The 11,484-nt window shown below is 38.9% G+C and overlaps 1 protein-coding gene across 1 annotated transcript in view; it reads left to right on the plus strand.

Annotated features, from left to right (window-relative positions):
• CLIC5 (chloride intracellular channel 5) overlaps positions 1 to 11,484 on the plus strand; it is a 254,433-nt gene that overhangs the window by 191,249 nt on the left and 51,700 nt on the right. Inside the window, exon 3 of the mRNA XM_007936175.1 lies at positions 1,779 to 1,904. Coding sequence (XP_007934366.1) covers positions 1,779 to 1,904 — 126 coding nt within the window. The remainder of the gene's footprint in view (positions 1 to 1,778; positions 1,905 to 11,484) is intronic.

The raw sequence follows: 11,484 nt of genomic DNA on the forward strand, positions 1-11,484 counted from the left end.
AACTATGGGGAGGAAGTGGGAGGGGAGCTGCAGCATTGTAAATTTTGGTCAATGACATGAGACAAAGTATATGTGAACTGCTGTATGAAAGGTGAATTTACTCTGTAAATCTTCACCCAAATCCTAATAAAAAAATAAAAAATAAAATCATTCTTTTTTTTAATAATGGGGAATGCATATATACAATATATTCTTACACCCTTTTCTAAGTTATCTTTAAGGTTATGCTAATTTTTTGGTTATGAAAAGTTGAATTTTTCTGTTGCCTTCATTTTTATCTAATGGTTTATCTATGTTTTAAAAACTGAAATTATATTTTGAAATCTTTAAAAAACCCAAAATCTAAACCACCAATTTAGAAATTGTTGCCTTTTCTATCATTAAACTCTGGTACAAATTAGTATAATATAAAGAACCAGAACTAATATTAATAAAAATTTAGAGGGTCATCGTTTCCTGGGATGACAATTTTTATTGTGTTATCTGTGCTTTCTTTTGGTAAACTATTTATCTGATTGTTTAGTTTATAAGTCAACATTCTCTTAGGTAGAACTTGATTGTAAACTAAGTTCCATAAATTAATTGAATTCCCTTGGAACATTAAATTTTATACAAAATTTTGAATTAAAAGAAAGCATTATTTTGAAAAAATTAAAAATGGATACTTCATTTAAGTATTCACTAAAGATATGTATCTATTGAGGGCCTTCTATATGCCAGGCATAGTACTAGGTCCCTGTCCTTACTGATCTTGAGTTGCCAGGTGTTCCCTCAGATAGCTTCTTACCCAGTAACAGTAGATTCTTGATGTAGAATCCTTGGTGACAAAAAAGACCATAGCCCCTCAGGTGTGTGCTAAACATGGGTCTGTTGGACATAAATCCACAAGTTTTCACAAGGACTTGTAGCATGCCCATGTTAGAAACTTAACAGTGAAAACACTTTTGAAAACATCATTTCCATTTAATAATTTGGATTTAAACCTAATAATTTGCTTATTTTCAAATACCTAAAGGCAGTGTCAGAGGCTACTATAGATAGAAAAATGTACTGTTGAGTCTGAGAATAGACTGGCTAATGTTAGATATTTGTTATTAGATATTAGAATTTAAGTTACACAGAATAGAGGTATTCTAACATGGCCAAATAGCCCAAGCTCTCAACTTCTTTGCATTTGAGAAATTATCCCTACCCTCTTATATTTAATTGTATAATTACAATTATATATATATTTATAATTATATAAATACAAAAATAATTATTGTTGTATAACTATTATACTATTATTATATATAATAATATAGTATCTTATTGTAACTGTATAATTGCAATTATAGTATTGAGGGAGCTCTGGTAGCATAGTGGCTAAGGCACTTGACTGCTAACCAGAAGGCTGGCGGTTCAAACCCACCAGCCACTTCTAGGAAGGAAGGTTGGGCAATCTACGTCCATAGTGATACTGCCTCGGCAACCCAAGGAGGGGTCACTATAAGTCGGGTCCGACTTGACGGCACATAACAACAACAACAACAACAAGATAATATTACATATCCACCCCTTGTGATAATCTTTTGGGATGAAAGTGTAACTTAATTTATTAATTTTTAAAGATTGCAAATCTGTATAGTGTATTTTTCTTAAACTACTTGGTGAAAGAATGTTTGAAGGCAAAGCTCAACCTCTCCCCTGGGTAATCAAAACTTGACACTAATTTGGAGGGTCACCTGTGATGATTCTCTAGTTTTTCAATAGTACTCAAATTCTTGCTCTCTTTACAGGAAGCCAGCTGACCTGCACAACTTAGCTCCTGGGACCCATCCCCCTTTCCTAACTTTCAACGGTGATGTGAAGACAGACGTCAATAAGATCGAGGAGTTCTTGGAGGAGACCTTGGCCCCTGAAAAGTAATGAGCTGCTTGTTGCTGGGGCTAATAAAAGGGAAGGAGTCCATGTTGGGATCAGAAAAGCACAACGTTAACTTTGAGAAGGAAGATTTCCAAAAGAACCTCATCAATCCAGATCATAGGACTCTTTTTTTCAAAGAAAGGGTCTAGGACACCCCTCCTCATCCTCAGAGGGCTACAAATCTCAAAACTGCCTCACAAAATCCACTCTGAGAGTAGATATCACTTATGAAATGAAGCAGATTACTTGCTTCTAAACAGGGTGATTTTTAGGAGCACTGGAAGATTATCACTCCTCTCTCTACCCCCCAGATAAGCCTTCTCCCTGGTCCTTCCCCTGAAATCCTCTAAGATGTCAAAGGCTTCCTCTTTCCAGAATGAGTATTGAAAAGCTGATGAACTGAAAACAAGCCAGGAGGGAGGTGAATCAGTGACTTAAAAACGCACCAAGATATAAATAAGAGTCATAAATCTGACCAAGTCTAGCCTGACCCCATAATTCAACAGATGATAAAACTGACTGGTAGCAGTTCCTTTTCTGAAAAGAGCATAAGGAAGGAGAGACTGTAGAGTGTTTGGTCCATCTTGAGTAAGGTTTTGTATATGGTGTGAAGTGTGAATCCTGTTCATTTTTCTGCATTTGGATATCCAGTTTTGCCAGCACCATTTGTTAAAGAGACTATCTCTTCCCCGTTTAATGGATTTTGGTCCTTTGTGTAAGATCAGCTGTCCATAAGTGTATGGATTTACTTCTGGGTTCTCAATTCTGTTCCATTGGTCTATGTATCTGTCATCCTACCAATACCAGGCTGTTTTGACTACTGTGTCTGTATAGTAGGTTTTGAAATTGGAAAGTGTGAGGCCTTCTAATTTGTTCCTCCTCTTTAGCAGTGCTTTGCTTATCTGAGGTCTCTTTCCTTTCCATATTAAGTTGGTGATTTTTATGTCTCTTTAAAGAATGTTGATGGAATCTGGATCAGGATTGCATTATATCTGTAGATCATTTTGGTAGTATTGACATATTCACAATGTTAAATCTCCCTATCCATGAGCATTTATGTAGGTCTCTTGTTTTCTTGCAGTAATGTTTTGTAGTTTTCTTTGATAAGTCTTTTGTACCTCTGGTTAGGTTCATTCCTAGGTATTTCAGCTTTTTGTAGGTACTGTAAATGATATTGTTTTCCTGATTTCTTTTTCAGAGTTCTTTTTGCTAGTGTAGAAGAATCTGACGTTTTATGTTGATCTTGTACCAGGCCACTTTGCTCAATCCTTCTGTTAGTTCCAGTAGCTTTCTTATGAAGGCTCTGGGATTTTCTATGTATAGGATAATATCATCTGTAAATAGGGATAAGCTAAAAGTCTACTTTATCAGAAATTACTGTTGCCACTCCTGCTCTTGTTTGGTTGCTGTTTGCATGATATATTTTTTCACATCCTTTGATTTTTGTCTTAATTTTATCTTTGTGTGTAAGGCACAAAATGCCCTTGTAGGCAGCATATTGACAGTCATGTTTTCTCATCCATTCTGCCACTCTCTGTCTCTTGACTGGTACATTTGATGCATTTACATTCAGTGTTAATAATTGGTAAGTATGAATTTACTGTTGTCATTTTTTTTTTTGTAATGCTGCTGATTTCTTGTTCTGTATATGTTTTTTTCTGTGCTGAGTTTACTTTGTTTAAAAATTTTCTTTTCATTTTCTTTGTTGCTGTTGATTTTCTCTTTACTGAGTTTTCTTCTTTATGATTTTCTTCTTCCTTTTTTTTTTGTTTTAGTAAGATGGTGTATTAATTTTCTTTGTGGTTGCTCTGTAATTTACTTTTTTCTTCCTGAGTTTAAAATAGTCTGTTTTATCTTGATAATGTCTTGACTTCCTCCCCAATTGGAAGTTCTGTAACTATACCATCAATTCCCTCTTTTTACTTTGTAGTTGTCATCATTTATAGATTGACATCTCTTTTCCTTATTTTCAGGCATGTTGGTTTATTTTATTTTTGAAATTCTTTTTCTGGCTTGCTTTCTGGGTGATATTGTCATATATTTTAATCTCAGATTCTTGTCTGACACTGCTGATTCTCTGTCCAAAGATCTCCTGTTAGCATTTCTTGTAAAATTGGTCTGCTTTTTCACAAATTTTCTTAACTTCTATTAATCTGGAAATGTTTTAATTTCACCATTATATTTGAGGGACAGTTTTGCTGTATATATAATTTTTTTTCCAGGATTTTATGTATGCCATCCCATTACCTTCTTGCTTACATGACTTTTACCAAGAAATCTAAGTTTAGTCTTACTGGTTCCCTGGTTTAAGTAACATTTTGTTTTTCCCATGTTAATTACTTTCAGGATTCTTTGTCTTTGGTTTTGGAAAGTTGGATTATGATATGTCTTGGTGATTTTCTTTTGAGGTCTGTCAAATTTGCGGTTCTTTGAACATCTTGAATAGATATACTCTTGTCTTTCATGATACTAAGAAAGTTTCCTTTTAACAAGTCTTGGACAATTTTCTCTGTGCTATTTTTTTGTTTTTTCCTTCTCTGGAATTCTAATCACATGTAAGTTATTCCTTTGTTTAAGATCAGCTGTCCATAGGTGGGTGGATTTACTTGATAATGTCCTACATAATTCTTAAGTTTTCTTTATTTTTCTTCATTCATTTTTCTGCTAGTTTCTCTAATAGATTGGTATTAAGGGATTTGTCTTCTATTTTGCTGATTCTGTCTTCCATTGATTCAGTTTTACTACTTTGTCCTTCCAATGTGTTATCTATTTCTGAAATTTTAGTGTTAATCTTATGGATTTCTATTTGCTGTTTTTCTTATGGTTTCTAATTGTCTATTTATTTTGTCAATTTGTTTTTGTATTGTTCTCCTGAATTTTTTTAGAGTTTTGACTTTGTTTTCTTTGATTTTGTCTATGATTTCTTTAGTTTTGTTTGTGTTTTTCTCTTTTTTAATCTGTTGAATGGTCCTAAATATAATTCTTTTGAATTTCCTATCAAGAATTACCATTACTATTTCTTACTCAGGAAGGTTTTCTGACCCTATATTTTGGTCACTTACTTGAGTCTCTGTGTTATTTGAAGTTGTCTGTTGTCTCTGAGACATTGTGGTGTTATTATATTTATTTGTTGATTGTATGTTTGTTTGTTTCACCCCAATTTTTTGTTTTATTTTGTTTTGATATGTACAGGTGCACAGGGTGGGATGTGCTGGTGACTGGGATGGCAGGACTTGAGTGCTCACCACCTGTGGGTGGGTGGGGTAGCAGATGGGAATGTGATTTGGGGTCTTTGTTCACTGGTTGTGTAGAGCAGCTGAGGGTGGGCTGAGCAAGTGTTGGCTACCATCTGTCATCAATTCAGTGGTACAGGAGTGGGTGATGGCACTCACCCAGGGGGTGGGGCAGCAGGTGTGGCAGATCTGTCTGGCTAGTGGTTTCTGTGTCCTGCTGGATGAGACAAAAAAAGAAGGAAAAGAAAATGAGAAAGAGAAAAAGAAAATTTAAGAAAAGTGATGTGACAAAGGGCATGAGTGCATACCTTCAACCATAGAAATGGCAGGTGAATGGTACAAAATTCATGGGTACATACTACACAACACTAAGTAAGCAGAGTGGTGAAGGGGCTGTCAGGGAGAGGTCAGCTGGGCGGAGCCCTGGGTGGGGGAGGGGCACCATGAGTGCATCACTGGCCACTAGGGCATAGGACTGGGGGACAACACTTCTGGTCACTGGGAGGGTATGTGGAGCAGGAGAGAGCGCACACTCCTCTGGTCACAGGTCACCAGCATGGGTATCAGTGCACTCCAGGGTGAATGCTGCTGGTTATCTGGTTCCTATATTGACTCAATGCAAGGGCGAGCTGCTTGTAGTTCAGCATCTCCAGCTGCCACCCCACAGGGCTTCCTCTCCATGTGAGTCCCTAACCCAAATGACCAGGCACCAGTGCTGCTGAATTCTATCACTATTTACTGGGTCCTTTCCCTGTTCTGTGGTTGTCTAAGTCTCTGGAGTTCTCACTCTCTTTCCTGAATTCTGCTTCTTTAAATCTAGCTCATCTTCTGCTCACCTTGCTTCACTCCAGATTTATCTACACTGTCTCTGACTTTTTGGGGATTCCATGAAATTGCCTTCCTCTACTCACTTGGAATGCTGCATTTAAAATCTCAAAATAGCCACATTGTGCAGAACACCTCCACTCCATGTCTCTCCTCATTCACTGCTTTTGTTCAGTATCTTCTTTCAATTGGTGTTAAATCTAATTCTTTATTCTTTCATTTGATGCTTAGAGCTCCAGGATTATCATCCATATGTATTTCACTTGGTTTTTCAAATCTTTGTTGTAGAGGGATGGAGTGGAGTGTCTAACTAGGTTGCCATCTTAGCTCCACCTATCTGTTGTTTCTGTTTTTGTGATTAGTGCCATTTTTGCAGGAATGAAATGGCATCTTATTGTTGTTTTGATTTGCATCTCTCTAATGGTTAATGAGCACGAGCATCTCTTCACATGTTTATTAGCTACTTGAATGTCTTCTTTGGTGAAGTATCTGTTAATAATATCCTTTGCCCATTTTTTGATTGGATTGTTTATGTTTTTGTTGTTGAGTTGTTAACATTTCCTATCTATTTTAGAGATTAGACTCTTGTCAGATATGTTATTACCATTTTTTTTTTTTCGCTCAGATGATAGGTTCTTTTTCACTCTTTTGGTTAAATCTTTTGATGACCTTAAGTATTTAATTTTCAGGAGGTCCTAGTTATTTAATTTATGAGTATAGAATTTAAATAAGTGCATTAATTAAGCCAACCAGGCAGCCCCACATAGAAAACTCAGCTTACCCACCTCCAAAAGTCACAAACAGGACAGTACGTGGCCACTTTGATGAAGTGCCCCTAGGAGGTCCAGACACCATCACTATCCTCCTCCCCTGGGAATCGACCTCAGTACTGGCACTGGCTTAAAATCCACATGAAATCGAATAAAATTTTCAACAACTAGGGTTTTTAGACTTTGCCTAGGAGACTCAGAGGGAAAAGTCAATGGTGAAGTAAACATTTTCCTTTTTAGAAGTAATACCTGTACTCTAGAGTGACAACTTCCAGCCAAGTCATTGGGGACTAGAACATTGAAGCAGTGAGGAACAGTGTCCCACTTGGTCCTTGGCCAGACTGGTGGATTGAGGGGTGCAGTGCTGAGGTCTAGGGTCCACTCCAGCTCTACTGTGAATGTGTTGTGATACTTTGATCCAGTCCCTTTGTTCTTCTATCATAAGTTCCCTTCTTGGTGAAAGGATGACCCCAGGAGCCTTTTCTGCTTTATGAGTCTTCATAAAGAATCCATAAATCATCCCAAATCCATCTAGGCCTTTCTCAGATTTTTTTCTCTAACTCAAAGGTCCCCCAGCTACATCCACAATGGGACCTGGAGACTCATGGAATTTCATGCTGCAATGAACATGTATGTTCTTCCAGAGGAGAGTAATGACTTTCATCAGATTCAGAAAACTTTCCATGATTCAATAGGATCATGGACTAAGCACTGCTGAACCTAAAAACTCTCTTCTCCCTCTCCTGTGGCTTTTCTGAGCATTACCTGTCCTTATCCCTGCCTCCTCTGGTCCGAGTCCTTTTCTGGTCTACAGTTGTGTGCAAGAGGTTTTACTAAGTGCATTCTTGCCACATTAATAACCCAATAATCTGGCTCTTCCAGGTAGCACTTAACATTGTTAAAATGCTTGTCTCCAGAAGGCTACCAAGCAAACATCCCAGAGATCCTCAGGAATGTCACTTAGATGCCTTTGTACCAGTCAGACTGGGATAGTTGCCACAATTATCTCCCAGCAAACACTGCCAAGGCAGTGCCTCAGTCCCAAGTGGAAAATCCTCCTGATCTATGCACACCAACCTACCAGCCTCTCCTACTTTCTGCACTGACGTTGGCTGAGAGGTTAGGTGGCTGTGTCCTGAGGCCCCTGGAGGAGTGCAGTCTGGCTTTCTGTTTTTTTAGGGAGTAGCAAACCCCCAGAACTATTTACCAGGTGCTGGTCAACCATGTTACTCTCACCACACCACTGTGTGTAAAAGCTGCCCATGAGCTGAGAAGTTGTGGGAGCCTTTTTTCCCCTTAGCTTTATTTTTTACAGGAGAAAACCACATACAAACACTCTGACTTTTTTTTTTTTTTTAAATCACAGTTGGTCCCACAGAGCTTTTGGTGTCAAAATGAGGAATCCAGGAAGTCTCAAGTAGTTTTTAAATGAGACTAATATCCATCCTTTTTCTTTATACTAACCTAATTAATGCTCAACTAGGAAGTGTTGGGATTGTGATTGACGCATGCTGGTCTGTACCTTTCATCTCATCTGTGGAATGCCGGAGTCAATAGGAGTCAGAACTGAGAGTCAGGAGACCCAACTCTCGCCACTAATTTCTGCCAGTGTTTTTTTTATGACCTTGGGGAAACCCCTTTCCCTTTCACATCCTCTCTGTTTCCTCATCTTTAACATGAGATGATGAAACTACAAACTCTCTCAGAGGTCTTTCAGCATAAGTTCTATGAGCCCATGAATTTCTCAAAGTGCTTTCCCAGAGTTGGCTGTAGTTTAAAATAATACGGGAGCATACAGGTTGTAATAAAAATCCAGGAGAGTAAATGATAAAGTCTAGTTATATGCAGGGCTTCAAACTGGTTCATTCTGGTTTTACCCCCTGCTGAGAATTTACACTTCCACATCAGATACACTGAATCAGAATCTACATTTTATCAAGGTCCCCAGATGATTCTTACAGGTTTTTATAGACTCTTATAAGGAGCTCTGGTAGCATAGTGCCTAAGGCACTTGACTGCTCACCAGAAGGCTGGCGGTTCAAACCCACCAGCCACTCCTCGGAAGGAAGGTTGGGCAATCCTACTTCCGTAGTGATACTGCCTCGGAAACCCAAGGAGGGGTCGCTATGAGTCGGGGCTGACTCGATGGCAAACAACAACAACAACAATGTATACATAGGGAGCTTTGGTGGCATAGCGCCCAAGGCATTTTACTGCTAACCAGGAGGCTGGCGGTTCAAGCCCACCAGCCAGTCCTTGGAGGGAAGGTTGGGCAATCTACTTCTGTAGTGATAACACCTCGGAAACTCAAGGAGGGGTCACTATGAGTTGGATTCGACTCTATGGCAGTGAGTTTATGTATACCTAAGGGTCATGTGAAGGTCTTATTAAAATGTAGATTCTCATTCAGTATATCTGGGGCGAAAAGGCAAATTCTCAGCAGGGGTCAAACCAGAATAAACTGGTCCAAACCTCTGTTTATATAAACTGTCATTAGGTCAGTCAACTAGCTGACTATACATTATTGAAAATTCACAGAGCTCAGACCACTGTGGAAACTGGAAGACACTTTGAATTCATTATTATTTTTTTTTTTAAATTATAGAGATATCTTACAGTCAGATAAAAACAGGTAGAGAACAATTTCTGTGCCTCCCACAGGAAGGCATGGTAGTAAAAAGTATGGATTTTGTATTCAGAAAGACTTGAGTTCAAATCTCTACCACTTAGTGCTAGCTGTGCTATGTTGTAGTAACAAATTAGTTGCAAAATTTCGGTGGCTTAACACAACATGGGTTTATGTCTCACTCATGTACAGTCTGAGTGGATAATGTCATATTCTTCCATCTTGAAACTTTTGTAACACAAGGCCTCCAAAGTCCCTTAAACAGGGAAAGAGAGAGAAGACGCATCATGCAAGATGTTTTACAGGTCAGGCCTGTGAGTGGGTACATCACTTCCCCTCCCATCCCATTGGCCAGAATCTAGTTCCATAACCCCAGCCTAACTAAGAGAGTAGATCAGCAGTGTAGCGAAGCACAAGGATATGAAGTGAGTATGAATAGTCTCAGTTACAGGCAAATTACTTAAGACTTCTCTGGTCTTTAATTCTCTCATCTATAAAATAAGGCCATAATGTTAATCTCACAGAGATATCATAGAAGACAATACTACTTGGCCTGTAATACTTACCTAGTGTGTGACATATAGTAAGAGCACATTAAATGGTAGCTTAAAGAGTTAGGAAGAAAGGTTGTTGTTGTTGTTGTTAGGTGCGGTCAAGTCATGTCTGACTCATAGCGACCCTATGCACAGCAGAACAAAACATGGCCCAGTCCTGCACCAGCTCCATGATCCTTGCTATACTTGAGCCCATCGTCACCACCACTGTGTCAATCCATCTCATTGAGGGCCTTCCCCTCTTTTGTTGACCCTCCACCTTACCAAGCATGACATCCTTCTCCAGGGAATGGTCCCCTTTGACAACATGACCAAAGTAGGTGAGATGAAGTCTGGCCATTCTCACTTCCAAGGAGCATTCTGGCTGCACTTCCTCCAGGACAGATCTGTTAGTTCTTTTATCAGTCCATGGTACTTTCAGCATTCTTCACCAGCACCACAACTCAAAAACATCAATTCTTCTTTGGTCTTCCTTATTCATTGTCCAGCTCTCACATGCATATGAGGCAATTGAAAATATCATGACTTGAGTCAGGTGCATCTTAGTCCTCAGGGAGACATCCTGTCTCCTCAGCACTTAAAAGAGGTCACTTGCACCAACTCGCCCAGTGCTATACATCATCTAATGTCCTGACTGCTGCTTCCATTGGCATTGATTGTAGAACCAAGCAATGTGAAGTCTTTGACAACTTCAGTCTTTTCTCCATTTATTGTGATGCTGCTTATAGGCCAGTTGTGAGGATTTTTGTTTTCTTTATATTGAGATGTAACCCATACAGACTATATTCTTCTGTCTTCATCAGTAAGTGCCTCAGGTCATCCTCACTTTCAGCAAGCAAAGTTATATCGTCAGTGCATCACAGATTGTTAATGAATCTTGAGACCATGTTCTCCATCATATAGTCCAGCTTCTTGGATTATTTGCTCAGCATAGAGATTAAGTATGGAGAAAAGATGCAACCCTGACTCACTCCCTTCTTGACTTTAAACCATGCAGTGTCCCCTTGTTCTGTTTGAACAATAGCCTCCTGGTCAATGTACAGGTTCCTCGTGAGCACAATCAAGGGTTCTGGAATTCCCATTCTTCTCAATGTCTTCCACAATTTTTTATTATCTACAAAATCAAATGCCTTTGTGTAGTCAATAAAACACAAGTAAACATCTTTCTGGTATTCTTTGCTTTGAGCCAGGATCCATCTGACAGCAGCTATGATATCCCTTGTTCCACATCCTCATCTGAATCCAGTAATCAGCTTAATTTCCACATTCTGTGGGATCACTTTTCTTTGGAATGGGCACAAATATGGATCTATTCCAGTCAGTTGGCCAGGCAGCTGTTTTCTAAATCTCCTGGTATATCCGAGTGAGTGCCTCCAGTGTGGCATCTGTCTGTTGAAACATCTCAATGGGTATTCCGTCAATTCCTGGACCCTTGTTCTTCATCAATTCCTTCAGTGCAGCTCTTACTTCTTTCTTGATTCTTGATCATATAGCACCTCCTGAAATGGATGAAAATCGACCAGTTCTTTTTGGCACAGTGACCCTGTGTATTCCTTCCATCTTCTTTTGAT

This window comes from Orycteropus afer, unplaced genomic scaffold, assembly GCF_000298275.1.
Source record: "Orycteropus afer afer isolate SDZICR_OR568_19922 unplaced genomic scaffold, OryAfe1.0 scaffold00034, whole genome shotgun sequence".
Classification (NCBI taxonomy): Eukaryota; Metazoa; Chordata; class Mammalia; order Tubulidentata; family Orycteropodidae; genus Orycteropus; species Orycteropus afer.